At 45.9% G+C, this 19,539-nt stretch overlaps 1 protein-coding gene and 1 long non-coding RNA gene across 5 annotated transcripts; one reads left to right on the top strand and one right to left on the bottom strand.

The window, feature by feature from the left end:
• CELA1 (chymotrypsin like elastase 1) lies at window positions 1-17,877 on the top strand. Of its 3 annotated transcripts, none has more exons than XM_036098872.2 (9): window positions 62-127; window positions 220-411; window positions 796-878; window positions 2,220-2,320; window positions 3,218-3,343; window positions 4,566-4,702; window positions 5,904-6,010; window positions 16,763-16,912; window positions 17,664-17,877. In XM_036098872.2, exons 2-9 carry the CDS (start codon window positions 339-341, stop codon window positions 17,679-17,681), a joined length of 795 nt encoding a protein of 264 aa, XP_035954765.1. In that variant the 5' UTR covers window positions 62-127; window positions 220-338; the 3' UTR covers window positions 17,682-17,877. The 3 variants fall into 3 exon arrangements, with proteins under 3 accessions (XP_077932103.1, XP_035954765.1, XP_035954763.1); XM_036098870.2 differs by having other exon boundaries at window positions 5,904-6,049; XM_078075977.1 differs by lacking the exon at window positions 220-411 and having other exon boundaries at window positions 1-127; window positions 5,904-6,049.
• LOC144382373 (uncharacterized) lies at window positions 10,834-16,116 on the bottom strand. 2 transcript variants are annotated; one of them, XR_013449198.1, is made up of 3 exons: window positions 15,575-16,116; window positions 14,315-14,376; window positions 10,834-11,385 (listed from the first exon to the last, which is right to left on the bottom strand). It is a non-coding gene; the product is annotated as an uncharacterized LOC144382373 (long non-coding RNA). The 2 variants fall into 2 exon arrangements; XR_013449199.1 differs by lacking the exon at window positions 10,834-11,385 and adding an exon at window positions 12,114-12,575.
• Window positions 17,878-19,539: the final 1,662 nt, after the last annotated feature.

Here is a 19,539-nt window from a genome sequence, read left to right as displayed (position 1 = left end):
CAAGAAGGTCAGCAAAGCCGCTGATAAGAGGAATATAAAGAGGGCTTGGTTCATGGCAAGGGGGCAGTGGTCCACTCAGCCAGCAACATGCTCTGCTTCCTGGTGTTCACCACCCTGGTCCTTTATGGTAAGTGGGTCATCTGGTCTGGGTTCTAGGAGGAGGATTTGAACAGGAGGGTCAAAAGCAATCCTTAAATCCAGGCCTGTTCTCTACACCAGGGCGGGATGGAACACTCTGACTGTGAGTCTAGCAAAAACTTTACCCTCCTGGAGCCCATGAGAGGAACAGTCGGGGCCACTCTCCATGCAGAACCCTCTGGTTGGCCGGACCTTGAACCATGAAGCAGAGATGCCCCTTTCCGGGGCCTGGGCTTTCTCACCACTCCCACTACAGGAAGACACCCTCGGCAGGTGCCTGACTGGGATGTGCACTGCTGTGCTTGCCCCCTGGAGAATCCTGCCAAAGCACTGTATGTGTGGGTAGAGGTGGGAGGTCACCTCAGGCCATGGGATGACCCCCGAGCAAGGCTGAGACCACAGGGAGCCTCTGGAGCCCTAGCCTAGGGATGTGAGATGCGTCCTTCACAACATGCCAGAGTTCTGAGGACACCTGGGGGAAGCAGAAGCCATTCAGACTCCTCTATTTTCAAAAGGGGCTCCCATAACTCTCAGCGGGGCCCCTCATTTGCTAGGGAGGAACTGTGAATTCGCAGACAAAGCAAACTGCCTCCCTGCTCCCTACCCTGAGCTGACCCCATGCTTAGTCATCACTCACTCTTCTTCTGCCCCACAAAGGACACAGCACCCAGGACTTTCCAGAAACCAATGCCCGGATAGTTGGAGGGACTGAGGCCCAGAGGAATTCCTGGCCCTCTCAGGTGGGTGCTCCTTCACAGCCCCAGACTTCTAACAAAACAAGAGTCGCCTGTGTGCTGGTATATGGCATCGCGTGTGTTTGTACATCCCTGTCAACAAGAAGCTCTCTGACGGTCTGGATTCTAGATTTTTTTTTTTTTTAAGGTTTTATTTATTCATTTGACAGAGAGAGAGACAGCGAGAGAGGGGACACAAGCAGGGGGAGTGGGAGAGGGAGAAGCAGGCTTCCCAGGACCCTGAGATCATGACCTGAGCCGAAGGCAGACGCTTAACGACTGAGCCCCCCAGGTGCCCCTGGATTCTAGATTTAAGAGATGAATGAGGCCAGGCTTAGGTGGAAAAGGCATGCAAAAGTTTTGGAGGAGGGGATTTGAACCCCAACCCCACTCACTTTCCCAGGCTCACACCCAAACACAAACCACATATATGTCCCCAGAGATACCACCTGTGCCGCACTAGCGAGACTGTACGAGACCCACCCCTCAGACTCCTCACGCACACGCACATGCACACACATGCACAGCCCACTCCACGCCGGCTGCCTCTGCGTTCAGGCACAACCCCATCCCCAAGGAGAGCAGCTTGCTTCTTTGGCTATTGAGAGTTTCTACTTTTCTGACAGGGCAGCCAGGCTTTGAGTTAAGCCATTCTAAATGCGTAAAATTGGCAAATTAACTGGGGAATGGCCACTTTCAGAGGAATCATGGCAGTTAGAATGAAATTCAGTTCACAAAAGTTTGCAGCCCAGTTTTCAGAAGTAGAGCTATTGTGGAATAGGAGGTGCTGAAGACGACATGAGCTGGTAAAAATGAGTATTCCAGAGGTCATTCTTATTCCCTAGGGGAGGGGGATAGGGTATGTCTTGGAGACCTTGGAGGGGGAGCTCTGGAGACCCGAGCCAGTGGGCTCAGGTGATGGAGAAATTCCATGGCCACATTTCCTACCAAGAGGCAATAGAGGTAACAGGACCTGGGTTCTTGGCCCTTTGCAACAACCCAGAGTAGGGATGTCAAATACACTGTCTGTGCACCTTTCCTCCCCCCATCCATGGACACAGCAAGCATCACCCATGGGCCCAGCAAGCATCACCCAACAACGGAGCCCTCTTTCCTGCTGATCCCAGCGCCATCTGCACACCCCTTCTCACCACCACTCCAGGGAGCCACCAACAACCGATCAGTAGCAACCAACAGGTCCCAGGAAGCCCCTCGGCCATCTCTAGCCCACAGAGTTGGAGAAGCTTTTTAAGGATGGCAGGAATTGAAGGAAGTGTAACAGGTACTTTGGGGCAAAGCCTCTTAAGAAACACCAGCCTCTCCCTCTTTTCTCCCCTCCCCTTCTAGATTTCCCTCCAGTACCTGTCTGGGGGCAAATGGTATCACAACTGTGGAGGGACCCTCATCAAACAGAACTGGGTGATGACGGCTGCTCACTGCGTGGACACGTGAGAAAAACAAAACCCAGCTTTGCTGAGCCCCTGGAAGGGGAGAAGTCTGGCCTTTCTCAAGGAATACGTATCTCTGAGCACTCGGGGCAAGACTTTAAGGGAGTGTTGGGGGTCCTGCAGGGAGGTAGCAGGATATAATGAAAAGTACAGATTTGGGTATCAGGCAAGCTTTGGTTCAAATCCCAGTCCACCTTCTTCTACCTTTGTGACCTTGGATGGCTTACTTAGCTTCTCTAAGCTCTCATTCTCTTATTTCTAACATGGGGGTAATAATACCTACTTCGTAGAGTTATTAGGAGGATTAAGTAGGTGACTATCTCAGTGCCTGGTCAACGCCTGGCTGGTAACCATTTTTTTCATATTGTCTTGAGCCATTGTTCTCAAATCTGAGCATGAATCAGAATCACCTGGAAGGCACAGATTGCTGGGTCTTTCCCAGCAGAATTTCTGACTTGGTAGGTTCAGGTTGAGCCTGATAATCTGCATTTCTAACAAGTTTCCAGGTTATGCTGCTGCTGCTGCTGGTCCAGGGATCGTGTTTTAAGAACTATTGATGTATAACCTCCCCCAGACCCCTCTGTGGGCTGAGAACCGTTGTATCATTTGTGCTCACCACACCCCTCCCAGGTTATGAGATATCCAGTCTATGATGCTTAACCTCATAAACTGGCAATGAAGTTGATGGTAGTTTTTGTCACTCCCCCAAGTTAGTAAATTAGAGAAGGAGAGAGCTTGTTACTTCCTCATCTTCCAGGGTCTTTCGTCCGCCTTCTGCCTGGGTCAGATAAGATGGCTGCCTGTCCTAAATAGGACGTGAGATGGTTTCCCAGCTTTTCTCTGAGGGGAAAGAGCCCCTTGGATCCCTCAGGGGTTCTTTCTCCTCTGTCACTCCAGACCCATGACCTTCCGTGTGGTGGTTGGAGAACACAACCTGAACCAGAATGATGGCACCGAGCAGTCTGTGAGTGTGCAGAAGATCGTTGTACATCCATCCTGGAACAGCAATAATGTGGCTGCCGGGTAGGGGCACGGCTGGGCTGGCCTTGGGCTGGGAGGTGGAGGGCTGACTGGCCAGCAACAGGGTCTTGGCGTCCCTCACATTCATTCAGAAGGACTCTGAGAATTTGGATTTTGGAAGGCTTGGGAATTTTTGAAGGTCTTTGGGAGTTCTTTGATCTAGGCTGGTCTGCATGATTGGATCCCCTGAAACTCCTTCTCTGCAGAGTTTAATGTTTCCATCTGTGTTGTTATTTATTATTCATTTTCTGGAATAGACGCCACCAGCAAAAGTAAATTTCTTAAAATGAATCTTACATGAAAAAAACTCCTGCAAGACTGAGCTGTAAACTTTTGGAAAGGAAGTAGTTAAAATGGTGGTTGATTCTCTGGAGAATGGGGGTCGCGGGGCGGGTTCAGGTAACTGGGATATTTCTGCAGAGCTTTCAGAAACACGCAGCATTTTTCATCTTTCTTCTTTGAGAATTCTTCTCTACTACCAAGATCTACTACCACTCTGCTCCTTTCTGATCCCCCCTGTCATAACTGAGAGATGTAAGCTCCACTCCCCTGGATTGCAGAGGTCACAGCTAGACTACAACACCAAGACCTCACCAGCAGGTGCTGCTGTTAAACCTAGCCTACCATCCAACTGTGTCAAGTTTGAGCCCCAGCAAGTCAGTCCCCTCCTCCTTCAACGTCGTTAGTTTCTTTTTTTTTTAATAATTTTTTCTTTTTTTTTCCTTTAAAGATTGACTTATTTATTTTAGAGAGAGAGACTGTGTGCATAGGGGGAGGGAGAGGGAGAGAAATTCTCAAGCAGACTGTCTGCTGAGCACAGATTCCGATATGGGGCTCAATCCCACAACCCTGAGATCATGACCTGAGCCAAAATCAAGAGTCGGGCGCTTAACCAACTGAGCCACCCAGGCGCCCCTAAAGCTGTTAGTTTCTTTTTTTGTTTTTTAAGATTTTATTTATTTATTTATTTATTTATTTATTTATTTATTTGAGAGAGAGAGAGCCCTAGAGAGAGAGAGAGCAAGCACAAATGGGGGGCAGAGGAGCCTGATGCAGGACTTGATCCCAGGGTCCTAAGCCAAAGGCAGACACTTAACCGACGGAGCCCCCCCAGATGCCCCTAAAGCTGTTAGTTTCTAATTCTCTGGGGACACAACGGCTTAGTGAGGGCCAGTCCCTATGCTGACGTGAAGGAAGGCCTGAGCTGGCTCCTTTCCTCCCACAGCTATGACATTGCCCTGCTGCGCCTGGCCCAGAAAGTGACCCTCAACAGCTATGTCCAGCTGGGTGTTCTGCCACAGGAGGGAACCATCCTGGCCAACAACAGCCCCTGCTATATCACAGGCTGGGGCAGGACCAAGAGTAAGTCACCTACATGGGCACCACCCACCACATGGATCTTGAGTAGGTAGCGGGGCTTCTGGGGCACATTTTTCTGTGGTCCTAGGTGTTCATAGCCAGAATCAAGGGACCAGAGATAAGATAACTGGTACATGAAATCAAGCTAAGAACAGGCCATGGAATAGTCAAGTCACATAGACTCATAACTAAAAAAAACAACAAAAACAAAAAACCTCAGAGAATATTTTGTACCCGCCTCTCATTTAATTTTATTTTAAAAGATTTATTTATTTATTTGAGAGAGAGAGAGAGCCTGCAAGTGAGCGTGGTGGGGAAGCGCAGAGGGAGAAGGAAAGAGTCTCAAGCAGATTCCCCGCTGAGCATGGAGCCCCCATGGGACTCGATCTCAGGACCCTGAGATCACAACCTGAGCGGAAATCAAGAGTCTGACGCTTAACCGACTGAGCCACCCAGGCGCCCCCGCCTCTCATTTTATACATGAGGAAACTAAGGCCCAGCAAAAGTAAAGACCCTGTGTAAGATCACATGACTAGTTAGTAACTAGTTAGCTGGGGCCAGGACCCAGGTATCCTGGCTCCCACTTTGGTGGTCATTACACCATCACACTACCTCCATAGAGGTAGCTCTTGTGAAATGAAGACAAGGGGTATGGTCCCAGTTCTGCTACGTACGGTTTGCAGTGTAAGGTGAAAGCAGGAGAGTCCTCAACAAATAAGACCATTTTGGTCAATTTTTCTTTTCTTTTTTTAAGCAGGAGTAGGAGAGGGGTACCTGGGTGGCTCAGTTGTTAAGCGTCTGCCTTCGGCTCAGGTCATGATCCCGGGGTCCTGGGGTTGAGCCCCACATCGGACTCCCTGCTCAGCGGGAAGCCTGCTTCTCCCTCTCCCACTCCCCCTGCTTGTGTTCTGCCATCTCTCTGTCAAATAAATAAATAGAATCTTTAAAAAAAAAAAAAAAAAACGCAGGAGTAGGAGATTGGAGGTTGGTGGTTTGGAGCTTGGGACAGAGACACAGGATGACCCCTGAAGGAAGGGGCCTGTAGCCTCCATATAATGAGGGGAAGGGGGAGGATCTATGGCACGCAATGTACTTGCCCTGAGTTCAGCTTTCTTCAGAGCCTGGGAAGGTTGGGCAGGGTGTGGAAGAGTTTTTCCCCCCGGAGAGCACCTGGGGCTGACCTCCAACTCTGCGTCCTGTTCAGCCAATGGGCAGCTGGCGCGGAGGCTGCAGCAGGCCTACCTGCCCTCTGTGGACTACGTCACCTGCTCCAGCTCCTCTTTCTGGGGCTCCACCATGAAGAGAACCATGGTATGCGCTGGAGGAGACGGGGTTCGCTCAGGATGCCAGGTGAATGCGTGCAGGAAGTGTCAGAAATCCCACACTAGGCCCCTCCCCTCTCAGCCCCCCCATCCCCCACCTTCTCCTCACTTCCTTTCTACACCTCCTCCCACTCCCACGTACAGACCTGACTTGCTACTCTGGCGTCCCAGTGAGAATGAGTCTGTGCCAGGAACTCTAGACTCACAGAATCTCAAACTTGAAAGGAACCCTAAAATTCATCGTGCCCAGTGCCCTGACCTCAAAAGCTAGTATGTGGCCCAACATTTGTGTGTCGGTGTGTGTGTGTGGTCCTTAGAAGCTGTTAGCCACCGAGACTTTTTACAGCCCAGAGTGGTGGTTGTTAATCGTGTACGAGGAAGCTCTCTTCCCATCAACCCCCACTTTTCTTGTAACTCCTCCACCACCACCCCTTTACCTCGGTAGTATTTCCAGGAATGTAGACAGGTGAATACGGCAAGAGAAAGCGCACAAAATAGTGTTATAGTCATTTATATATATAAATAGAATCTTCTTCTTCTATTTAGACAGGATCAATCAGCAGTATACCATCTTACAGATATCTTAATGCAGTTCAACAAATGTTCTCGATTACCTATTAAATGCCAGGCACTGTGCTAAGTGTTAGGGATACAAAGATGACTCAAACCAAGGGTTTAGTGGAGGAAGGGCAGGAGCAGACATGTGATAGAACATTGTAATATAATGTGGGTAAGTGTTATAATAAAAATATGCAGTGGGCAATATAGGAGCCTAAAAGATAGGCACTTACCTGTACCTGTTGGGGTCAAAAAAGACTTGTCTTCCCCAAGAAAGCAGAGTCTATAAGCAAGTCCTGATGCTTACATAGGAGAAAGCCAGGAAAAAGGGGAAAAGCTATTCAGAGAGAATGACATGAATGAGGGCATGGGCCAAGAAACCCTCTAGAACATGTAGAGAATTACAGGGCGTTCCCTACAGCTAGAGCACAAGTCAGAGCCCACAAACTTCCAAATCCTGCCTGCTGTCTGTTTCTCTATAGTCTATGAGCTAAGAATGGTTTTTACATTTTTATTTTTTTAAGTTTTTTTTTTAAGATTTGTGTATTTATTTTGAAAGAGAGAGCATAAGCGGGAGGGGCAGAGGGAGAAGGAGAGAGAACCTCAAGCAGACTCTGCGCTCAGTGAGGAGCCTGACGTGGAGCTCAATCTCACCACCCTGAGATCACAACCTGAGCCAAAACCAAGAGTTGACTGCTTAACCAACTGCGCCACCCAGGCGCCCTGGTTTTTACACTTTTAAATGGTTGAGAATAAATTTTTTTTTCAAGATTTTATTTATTTATTTGACAGAGAGACACAGCGAGAGAGGGAACACAAGCAGGGGGAGTGGGAAAGGGAGAAGCAGGCTTCCCGCAGAGCAGGGAGCCCGATGCGGGGCTCGATCCCAGGACCCTGGGATCATGACCTGAGCCGAAGGCAGACGCTTAATGACTGAGCCACCCAGGCACCCCGAGAATAAATTTAAAAAAGAATAATGTCATGACACATGAAAAATATAAAATTCCAATGTTCATAAAAAAGCATTTAATTGGAATAAATATAGCCACACTTGTTTACTTACATATTGTTTATGGCTACTTTCATAGAGTTGAATAGTTGTGACAGAGACTCTATAGCCTGCAAAATCTAAAATATTTACTATTTGGCCCTTTATAGAAAAAGTGTGCTGACCCCTGAGCTAGAACATAAACTATTACCATACCAGGGAATGTCAAGAAATGACGCTAGAGGCAAGTAGGAGCCTCTTTACTTAGGGCTTCAAGTGCCATGTGCGGGGGAAGAAAATTTTTCCCTTCTTCCCTTCTACGTTCTTTGGCTCATCCGATAATTAAATTGGTGTAAGACAGATTAACAGGAGAAAAACAGATTTAATTTGTTTTTTATGTGGAGAAGCTCATAAAAATATGAGACTCAAAGACAAAGACCTTTTAGACAAAGAAATAATAAATTTGTGAAGAATTGACAGGACAAAGACATTTGGGCTTGGGGTAAATGAGTGAAGAAGCAACAGGGTGAAGTTAACAGGGTTTGTTATATAGCCCTAAATTCCCTATCTCTAACAATAAAGATGTCTCCTTACCTCCTGGTACGTGGAGAGTACCTTTCACATGGGTGATTATTTTCTGCTTTCAAAGGAACAAAGTAGGGTTAGAATGTCCTTACACTGTCTGTTCTTAAGTAACTTTAATTCAGAATAATCAATATCCCAAAGTGGTATATTTGGGGGCAGCAGCCTGCCATGAACCTCCATCATATGCTTAGGGACATGAACTTCATCTCTTAGGCCTGGGAAACCATTGAAGAGTTATGAAGAGGAGAATAGCATGATCAGATTTGCCTTTTTAGAGGCATTGTCTGATGACAAGGCAAGCATGTCTTTGAAGAGGGTAAGGTTGGCCAAGAGGCAGGTTAGGAGACTATTGTAATTATCTAGGCGATAGATTTGAGGGCTTGAACTAGGGCGGCAGAGAGGAGAGAGAAAGAGGAGGACCTGGAATGACTTTCAGGCATCTGGTTTAAGTCATCTGGGAGGGGTTTGCTGCCTCCAGTGAGAGAAGGTTTATAGGACTTGGGAGAGAAGGTGGTGAATTTGGTTCTGAACAAGTTGAGTCTGAAATCCCAGTAGGACGTTCAGGTATAGTTAACCAGTAAGTAATTAGATATAGGATGTAGAACTTAGGGGGAGAGCCACCCCCCACCCCCCACCCACCCCCATCCCACAGGGGAGAAGTTGTAGAATGAGAAAAGAACAGTGAGTTGAGGAAAGAACTGTGATAACATGAATACTTGAGCGCTTCAGGGATAGGTGGGGGACAGAGAACCATAAGACTTAAAAAGGGATTAGAGATCATAAGGGTTTTCCAGAATCTCAGGAAATACTGATGTGTCATACACAGTATACAGAGCATCCAGCAGCCACGGTAGGTAACCGGAAAGGGCCTACTTGGGCCATTGGTGGGTCACTGGTAACTGTGGCAAGAACAGTGTCAGGAGAGGGGAGAAGCTTTACTGAAGGTAAGAAATGAAGAGACAATGAGAAGCATAGTAAGGAATGTAGGATCCCCTTCCAAGAATCTTGGATGAAAGAAAGGGACCAATCTTGGCATCCAAGGCATCCAATCTTGGATGGAAAAAAGTCTGATAGCTTTGAGGACGATGACAGATCATGGAAGGGGTGAATATAGTGTGGGACCACTGAGTGTGTTAATAGGCAGAGAAGAAAGGATCTTGTAGGGTCAGAGAGAGAAAGGAGTGGATGGCACAAGATCCAAGAGGAGAAGGAGAGATGAAACCAAGGGCACAGGTGGAGCTGGAACAGGAAGGGATAGAGCAAAATACCAAAATGTGCACGGATCTGAAAGAGCGTACAGGCTGGCTGGCTGGAGGATGGCAGGTGTTCCGCATTAATTTTCTATTTACTTATAAACTAGGAGTCAGTTTGAATGCTGAGAATGAAGGAACAAGGGTTGTATGGGTCTGGATTAATTAAAGTGAGTGGGACAATGATCAGCCTCCAAGATGTTCCTGATAGGGTGAGGTTGGAGACCATGCAATGACTGAGTATATGATTCACTCTGTTTGACTCGAGACCCAGTTGCAGGGAATGGGTTAATCCAGGGCTGGGTTTTCCTGCCTTGACTGGAGCCAAAGGACAAGAGTGCAGACCAACAGCAAGGTCTGTGCTAGGTGGAAGAAGAGAAGCCAGCAGGAGGCTGGGAGGCTGGCTGAAATAGTAGAATCAAATGATCAAAGATTCCTGGTGAGCACTTAGAACCGCGGAAGCAAGGCGACCAACTCCTCCCAGTTTGTCCAGTTTCCTGCATCCTGGGAGCCCTACATGCAAGTAGAACCTGATACACAAGGCAGTCTCTGCCAGGTCCCCACCCGCTAGCTTCCCCCTTTTACCCTAAGGTTTAACCTTTCTGAATGAATTCACTTTCCCTCTGCTCCCTCAGGGTCTCGAACTCTGAAAAAGCAGAGTACTCTTCTTCTGGCAGTGGCTCCAAATTGACAATTCTCTGAGGCAGTTTTGTCTCCAAAGCCTTTCCCACTGCAGTTCCCAAGACTGTGTCTTCTGGGTGTTCAGACTGCTGGGCCCCAACCCTTCACCTCAGACTGGATTCACTGAGCGCCTCTCACCTCAATCCACTCATTCCCACTGAGCTCTTTCCCAGCTCCTCCTTCTGCCCTCAAATCCTCAGCCACATCTTCCATCTCTCCAGAGCCTCTGTTTCTTTTTAGTTCAATTAGCATAAGACAATAGTATTATATATAACTTAATTACCTTCCATTCCTCTAGTCCCAAAATATTCTCAAACCCCCACTAGAATTTGGGTGGAAGAGGGGCGCCTGGGTGGTGCAGTCAGTTGGGCAACCGGGCTCTTAGTTTAGGCTCCAATCGCGATCCCATGGTTGTGATCTCGAGGTCACCAGATCGAGCCCCCATCTGAGTCTACTTGAAATTCTCTCTCTCCCTCTGCTGCTCGTGCTCTTTCTCTCTCTCTCTCTGAAATGAGTAAGTAAATCTTTAAAAACAAAACAAAACAAAAAAAACTTGCTTCTCCTTTAAAAAAAAAATCCTCCACTTTTTTTTTTTTAAGATTTTATTTATTCATCTGAGAGAGAGAATGAGATAGAGAGAGCATGAGAGGGGGGAGTGGGAGAGGGAGAAGCAGACTCCCCGCCGAGCAGGGAGCCTGACGCGGGACTCGATCCTGGGACTCCAGGATCATGACCCAAGCCAAAGGCAGTCGCCCAACCAACTGAGCCACCCAGGCGCCCAAAAAATCCCCCACTTTTTTTTTTTTTTTTAAGATTTTATTTATCTATTTGACAGAGAGAGACACAGTGAGAGAGGGAACACAAGCAGGGGGAGTGGGAGAGGGAGAAGCAGGCTTCCCGCCGAGCAGGGAGCCTGATGAGGGGCTCAATCCCGGGACCCTGGGATCATGACCTGAGCCGAAGGCAGACGCTTAATGACTGAGCCACCCAGGCGCCCAAAAATCCCCCACTTTTGATGAGATTCTCAGCTTACCTGAGAGGTATGATCAAAATGTAAAGCATTAGTGCTACTCTCAGCTCCTGCTCTGCAGTTCTCACAGCTTTTTGTGAAATTCTCTTGATCCTTTGTGTGGTATTCACAAGTCATGATGGTTTTTGGCTTAACCTCTGTGATATTCACAGGCCATGTGACTTCAGGTTCACAATCTTTACATTGCTCATTCTCTTCATTCCTTTTTTGCTGTGTCTGTCTTGGGGGGATCACTTGCTTGGTGGTCGGTGGCTGTGAACGTGCATTTGAAGCTGTTGAGAGGATAACAACAGACCAGGCAGACTATGATGATTACTATAAGCAGGATTAATTCCCGATGTTCGGAATACACTTTGGAGCCATGGTCCCCAACACCCAAACAATCAAAATCAAAGAAGTCAAAGAGAGATCCCATTGTAGGAGTCAGCCTTTTAAGCCAAGTAGCTTGCTCAGTGATCTCATGTGAGTTTCAGCTCCTCCAGAAGTGTTAATCCAGGTGCGACAGGTGGTGCTGGCCACAGCACAGACATCCCCTCGCTCAGCTAGGGATAATTAAGGACTATCCTATCATCAAGAACAGCTTTGGCCAGAGAATCTAAGGGTCTTTGTGGGGCATCTCTTGTCTTGGCAACAGATTCTACCGGGTCTTCAAGAGTTATAGAGAGGTTTCTGTTCATATTCTGATGTACATTTACTCTACTCCTAACCAGGGAAGTGTGGCCCTACCAAAGGAAGGGAATCCTGAGTCATGAATAATCGATGATTCCTTTCTAACTCAGTTCTTCCTCTAACTCGATGATGTAAATCCAGGGGAGTTGTACAATGAGGTCGGTGTCTTAGTTCATTTGTGGCAAGTCTGCGGGCACACTTGGATAACCTAAAAGGCACTTCCTGGCTGTGTGCCAGCTATCTAGTCCTTTGTAGGCCCAAGGAGGGTGATAACCACCACGGACAAAGACAAACTCTCTCGGGGCACAAACCACTTTTCGATCAGGTGGCACTGTTAGATGGATTCATTCTCAGGGATTGTTCCATTTGCCCATTCAAGCCAGGGGAGAGTTAGGTCTTCTCTTAGTCTGAAATAAAAAGTTGTTCTAAGTTCCAGAGGCTACCGCCCTTAGCCATGGCCCAGGAGATGTGGGTGATGGTGTTCTATTTCCAGGCCAGCACCAGAGTAAAGGAAAGAAAGGGAAGAAGAAAGGGCTTCATATTTAGTTAGAGTATAAAGTCTTGAACTGGCCTCTTGGGAGGAAGCAGTCTACCTCGATGTCAGCTACTTTTCTCCCTAGTGACTTTGCCTGGGAGGTCTCCAACACTTGTGTGGGACCAGATGTCAGGTGGGGCCTTCTCCAGCTGTGAGATGCATGTCCAAGGCTTAAGTCCCTGGAGTCTGGCTGCCCTCTGGGTGGTGAGGAGGACCTGGTGTCGTCCCTTCCAAGGAGATTCAAGGGCAGTCTTTGTTCTTATCGATTCCAAAACAGAAGGGTGAGAGAAAATTGGAAGTGTTAGTGTGAAGAGTCACAGCCAGATTTTTTTTAGGAAACTGGAAGAATTCAGGATCCAGGCCAATTTACAGGTGTATAATAGAACCTCAAAGACAATTAACAGGATTAGAATCTAATACACATGAAAGTGTAAACATAATTTCTTCTCTCTATAATTACCTTCATTTTTTATAGTAAAGCTAATTAGTTTGCTTTAAACGTTGCCTGATTTACATAAGTGCAGCAAGAATAGTGATTGACCACATAAGCTCTTTTTTTAAAATTTCTATCTTAACTTTATTTAAATCTAATTAATTAACATAGAACATATTGTTAGTTTCAACGTAATCTCTTTTGAAGACTGCTTTGCTGGAACCTTGTAAGCAAAGTACCAGATCAATTTTTCCATGAGGCTTTATTGGCTCTGTAAAGTCAACCTTAGTTCCTTGAAACTGTCTGGTCATATCTGAGCCTATACACAACTTTCTTAAATATGATATTCTAATCAGGGCTTTGGTAATATAACCAGTGTTTCTAATTGTGCCTTTTTTTTTTTTTAAGATTTTTATTTATTTATTTGACAGAGAGAGAGAGACAGCAAGAGAGGGAATACAAGCAGGGGGAGTGGGAGAGGGAGAAGCAGGCTTCCCACCGAGCAGGGTGCCTGATGCGGGGCTCGATCCCAGGACCCTGGCATCATGACCTGAGCCGAAGGCAGACATTTAATGACTGAGCCACCCAGGCGCCCCCCAATTGTGTCTTATTATACAAGGAGATCAGATTCTCATTGAACCTCTGTAAATAACTAACTACAGTTCCCCTGGAAAAACATGGGTTTGAACTATGTGGGTCGACTGATATGTGGATCTTTTCCAATATAGAACAACAAGTGTATTTTCTCTTCCTTATGATTTTTAAATCACATTTTCTTTTATCTAGGTTACTTTACTGTAAGAATACAGTATAGAACACATATATGTGTTAATCGACTGTTTATATTATCAGTAAGGCTTTGGTCAGTAGTAGGCTAGTTACATTTTCGAGGAGTAAAAAGTTATACGGGCATTTTTGACTATGCAGGGAGGGGCAGTTGGTGTCCCTAACCCCCATGGTGTTCAAGGGTCAACGGTATATTGTCATGAAAAGAATACTCGAGAGTTTTCGAATTACGGAGAGATCAGGTAGGGAGAAAAAGGAAATGTTTCATCTTTGGTCACAAAGATATAGCTCACCAAATTGTTGATAGCTGAAGATAAAAGAAAAAAAAAAGGTTTCCTAAAATCTGGAAAAGCAAAACATTAGAGAACCAGCAATATTTTCAACGAGAAGTCATAGAAATTATAATCATCCTCCTCAATTCATGCAGGCCCATGTAATTAACATTTGTCCTATTTGAATCCATTTTTTCCAGCAGTTCTGGAAATTTTCAACCAGTTCAGTTGCTTGATCTGAAAGTATCAGAGACCTGTATTCTAGAGTACTTGTCAGATTCTTTTCCATGAATTTCTCTGAAGATAAAACACATCTGCAGGAAGCTTTTGTAAAATCATCTGAGTAAAACAGTAACTCTCTGTAAATGATAAAAGACTTAAAAATGCCCATTTTTAAAGATCTGATGAGAGTTCATTATAATGGAACTGACAAGGGGACTTACCCACGGCCCTTGGAAATGGTGAGAAAGACCGTAAACTCAGTGTTCGCAAAATGCCACACTCACCTGTTTCTTGGTGTCCCTGGAGCTGTCAGACGTGTCCTTTGGTCTGGCCTCTGCCACCAAATCTGTTAAGTAACAAATATTCAGCTGATTAAATTTAGAGATCAAAGTGGCTTCAGTGATTCATGAATCAGATAGCATCCCATCTAGAAAATAGAAAGGAGCTTCATTAAGCTGTAGAAAAGAAAAAGGTTATAAAGGCAGAGAGAGAATGGAAAAAGGAAATTATTAGCAAAGAATGCCTTGTTTTAGGCAAGGTTGCCCTCCTAAGAGGTCTATCAGCAGATTACTTCCTAGTGCTGACTGGGAATTTCCAGGTTGGCTGGTTAAAGATCACATTTCTGGGAGAGGCTGAAGCTACAGTTAGGTTAGGTATTAAGTCTCCGTAGAGCTTGGCGGAAGTGACTTTATTTTAGGCCTGCTGTCATTTTTTAACAGTTGGAGCATTTTGGAAGAGTGCTTTGTGATCAAAAGCAGCTTATAAGTGAATTATATAAAATTATATCCTCATGGAGTCAACAGCTGCTCTTGTCTGTCTCTATATTCTTTTAGAGACATGCTTGGCACACCCAAGCGGGTATATGTTTTATTGTGGGTCCCTGGTCATGTGTTCCTCTATTTCTGTTTCTTGTCTTACACACTATTTGATGTTGCAAATTCTTCAGTAAGTTCATGAGAAAGGGAAGCAGTTGTTTTTTTTTTCCATTTCTTCCCCCACCCACACCGCCCCACCTCTGGCAACCACCAATCCGTCCTCTGTATCTATGAGCTTGTTTTGTTTTGTTCTGTGTTTAAATTTCACATAGAAGAGAGATCATAATGTATCTGTCTTTCTCTGTCTGACTTGTTTCACTGAGCATACTGCCCTCGAGGTCATCCATGTCCTTGCAAATGGGCAAGATTACCTCTTTTTTCATGCCTGACCTCTCATCCATATTATATTCTAAAATTACTTTTCATTTCCTGCAGAACTTTGTTTTCCCTGGAGTTAATAACTGTCTTTTTAATTTGAATAATATATATTCCACTTATCACTAAGTCAACCCCACACTGTCCACTAGTTTGTAAATGACTTATTTTATCCTCTCTTGACCCCTGTGTTTTGTGTCTTGGTATGGGTCTATTTGCATTTATTGTGAAAGAGACTTGGTGGGTTTTCTCATTTTAGAAACTCCAGAACTTTGGTTCTGAAAATGTTTGTTGATGATTACCTCCCCTCCATTTTTATATTCTCTCTAGAATTTCTGTTATTCACCTACTTACCTCCTTAGATAGTCCTCTTATTTTCTTAGTCTCTCTATATTTTGTTTGTTTGTTCTACTTTATCTTCCAACCCTTCCAATCTTTCATTTCTACAATCATAGTCATAATTTCCAAAGGCTCTTTTTTGTTTTCTGAATGTTCTGTTTAATAGCATGCTGTTCTTGTATCATGGATGCAATATTAATCATAGTTTTTTATTGCTTGTTTCCTTCTCCCTACAAATCTTGGTTGCCTTCATTTTTTTGTTTATTTCTTTGTCTCCTTGTTTTGAACTTTATTGTTACATTAGAGGCTTTCTTCAGATGTTTGGTACTCCTTCACCATCTGCTCTTATTTCAGAGTGAGGGTAAAAAGTTGATCAGTAGCTCTGAGCCTTCGGTGGGATTCATCCATGGTGAACTGGTCTGTTGGATGATCAAATGAGGCCACTGCAGCAGGGGACCTCCAATGGCAGGATCATCTGGTCTTCCCTCTTATGCTGGTCAGATTTTGCAGAGAAATATCTTTCCATTTTCTGTCTGGAATTATAGAACTGGCATCCTGGGAGCTAAATAAGGAGGAGAGTGTCAAGGTCATATTCTATCAACCCAGGTTCCTCTGATTCTAAGCCTGAGCATGTAACCGCTACCCAATACATCACTTTCACTCCTCTTTACACCCCAGTTTTTTTTCCTTACCCCCGTTTAGTTTAATGCATTGACTACCTACCCTGTGTCTAAATGCTAAGTCTAATGAGAACCATTGGTTTAAATGCTGGGGATGAAAAAATCATTAGAACACTCTACTCCCCCTACTCTCAGGTTCGGTGTAAGTCAATAAAAGCTACTGAGCTTAAGATGTTCAAAGTTGTATGCTAGCATTGTGGAGAGGAAATGTATCAGTAAGACACAGTTCCTGTCTCAAGAAGCTCATAGATAGGCGTGGCAGGTAGAAACAAATTATGAAACCAAAATACAAGGCAGAACATGACATGAGTGCAGCAAAAGAAAGGAAAAGGTACTGCGGTTGTCCCGAAAGGAAAAAGAGATTTCATCTGCATTGTGGGGATACGAAGGAAGTGTGGATTTGAATTGGAGCTTTAAAACTGCACTGGATTTTACAAGCAGAAATGGGGAGGGGGTATAAGCAAAAAAAAAGGTTCAGAGATTTAAAAATGGAGTTTTAGACCCCTTCTTCTCCTCCCTGCAGGGTGATTCTGGGGGCCCTCTCCATTGCTTGGTGAGTGGCAAGTACACCGTCCATGGAGTGACCAGCTTTGTGTCCAGCCTGGGCTGTAATGTCTCCAGGAAGCCCACAGTCTTCACCCGGGTCTCTGCCTACATCTCCTGGATAAACACAGTGAGTCTTCCCAGATGACGGGTTGAAACACGGTCATCTGAACCCCCGTGTACTGGCAGGGTTGGGGAGCAGAAGTTGGCCAGGGGAAGCCACCATCTTCCTTACCACATTCGTTTACTCCTTTCCCTTGCCTCCGTGGTGCACCTTCCCACCATAATGCTGCCGTCCTGGGTCCCCCTCCGCATACCCACTCAGGCTTCACCAAAGTGTTTACTGCTTAGGGCAAGACAGTGACTACAGCAGACCTCAACCAGGCACATATCAGTGCTGTCCTAAGTCAAAGCCAAGGGAAAAAAACGGCTGCAGCAAGGCCCCCATGCTTTCGGGCAATGGAAGAGTCACTAACATTTTCTCCCATGAGCTCTTTCTAAGGGCATTATGAGAAGCTGCTCTACCCTTTGGCAAGAGATTTTACCACCCTACACAATGCTCGAAGGTTAGGTGAGAATTTACCTCCACACTGACCCACTTCATCATCATCCCACCTATGCCCTCCAGCCTTCAAACACACTCTGGAGTCTTGTGGTACGAACTTTGATTCACAACCGTCTCCAGGCCTGTCCTTGCCACTAAGTGCTGGGCATCTGCCTATAACACTGAATTGTCCCGACATAGCTGAGATCTACTTCCTGCCCCCCTACAACTACCCCAGAAACCCGGGCAGAGCCACCCTCAACCAGGAGTCCTGGAAGAAAACAGAAGGGAGGTGGGCAGAAGTTACTGACTGTGGACATATCGGCTTTTCCTTCAGGTTATTGCCTCCAACTGAACATCTTCCTGAATCCAACGGCCTGCCCAGGATGATGCTTAGATCCACAGTAGGACTTGAGACCATCAAGGACAAAACTTTCTGAGAGGCCACCGAGCCAGACACAGAAAAGCAAATACAACTGAATGTATATTACCACCCTGAGTCTTTTTGTTTGTAATGGAGCCCTCTAAAGGAAATGCAGTTCTAGGATCCACATCAGATGTCATCCCATTTCCATGCTGGTTCTTCCATTTACCGCCACCTCTACCAGTTCACAAACTAAGCCAAGTGGGAATGGTTTTACATTATTCTTTTTGCATTATTTTCGGATCTACCTATCTATCAATCTGCCCATCTGCTCTTCCTCCCATGTGCCTTTGCTATAAGCAAAGGCAAAGAGTGCTTTAAAATGTTCTTGAGTGCTGAAATGTGCCCGGACTCTCCCAGGTAGACTGTGGGCTCATCCTTCTTTTGGTTCCCCCCTTCAGTGTCTAGAACACGTGCTCACCCCAAAGTTCTGAGTGATGGCAACTACTAGGATACCCTAGAGATAGGAGTATAGATTCAGTGGTAGGTCAGATGCCAGCAGACAAGGAAAGTAGCCAATTACAAAGGAGACGAGGGAGGCAAGAATAGAAACAAGGAGAAAAGAAGATACTGAACAAAGAGAGGAAAGGGTTGAGCAGAACAAAAAGGGAGAAGAGACCACAATAGAGGGCCTCCAACTAAGTGTGAGTCAGCATTTCAAGGCTGGGACTAAAATAGACAACCGGATCTGGGGTTCTATAAACCACAGAGAACTGGGAAGCTGATAATTCTGCCCGATCCTGACCTGGGCTCAGTCTTTTGGAGTGGTCTACAATAGACGGAAGAGGGAACTGAAAGAAGGTGAAGAGGATGAGAAGCAGCTGTTCATAGCGATCCCCGAGGACCAGACAAGAGGGAATAGGTAGTTAAAGTTATAACCAGAGAAACCGGCTAAGACCGGTCCTGGCGTCTGTAGGCTGCAGTGTCAGCAGAAACCTCTGGAACAGTGTATGCACTGTAAGAAGCTGGGTCAGGACGCCTGTATTCCCATCTCGGTTCCAACACTGAGGAACTGGGTAACCTTGGGCAAGTCACCAGCTTTTTCTGTGACTCAGTTTCCTCATCTAGTTAACTTCTGAAGATTGTCCCTGCTCTAAAACCACATGATTTGGTGACCATCGATTTCAGTTCCTAAGAGACTGGCACAGAAGAGGGTTTCTTAGGAGGCAGTGGCTGGGTTGCATTGCTGAGGATGCTGTAGACGCCAAGAGTGACACAGGTGTTGGCCTCCTTCTGCTAGCGACAGACCTGTTATCGTGACCACCTTCTCTGTGTTCCCACAGCACTGCCATCCCCTGGGCTTCTCCCCTCTTCTTCCCATCCAACATCAAGTCCTTCCATTTTCTGCACTCTGCCCCTTCCAGACCATCCCCACAGCTATCGTCCAGAATAAACCCTAATGACCTAGGACCTGACAATTTTGTATCCATCTCTATAAATGCATTAAGCACATAATATTATAATCATCTGATTACCAACGTCTCTCCACCTCAGACTTTAAGCATCTTGAGGTCAGAGATCTCATTTTTTAAAAATTTATCCTTGGTTTCCCGACACCCAGCATGCCCGTCACACAGCTGGCCGAGTGCACTATGTCTGTTTGGGGGAATGGCCTGGGAAATGACAGCAGACAAGGGCCTCCAGCTTCCCTCTCCACTCCTGGTCAGGAAGTCATCTTGACCCTCTTCCCCTCTTGGAGGGACGTTACACCACTGTAAAAATCTGTGATTAAATGATACCTCCAAACCCAGTGTCCTCATCTCCGGCTATCCCCTCAAAGGGGTCAGCT

The sequence above is a fragment of the Halichoerus grypus genome, chromosome 6 (genome assembly GCF_964656455.1).
Source record: "Halichoerus grypus chromosome 6, mHalGry1.hap1.1, whole genome shotgun sequence".
Taxonomy (NCBI): domain Eukaryota; kingdom Metazoa; phylum Chordata; class Mammalia; order Carnivora; family Phocidae; genus Halichoerus; species Halichoerus grypus.
Note: the sequence above shows the minus strand (reverse complement) of the source record. Positions and strands in the feature narration are given on the sequence as shown.

Coding starts and splice junctions, on each gene's coding strand:
- CELA1 (XM_036098870.2), top strand. CDS start 339: ATGAAGCAGAGATGCCCCTTTCCGGGGCCTGGGCTTTCTCACCACTCC. Junction 2,321..3,217: donor GCTGCTCACTGCGTGGACAC/GTGAGAAAAACA, acceptor CTGTCACTCCAG/ACCCATGACCTTCCGTGTGG. Junction 4,703..5,903: donor AGGCTGGGGCAGGACCAAGA/GTAAGTCACCTA, acceptor CGTCCTGTTCAG/CCAATGGGCAGCTGGCGCGG.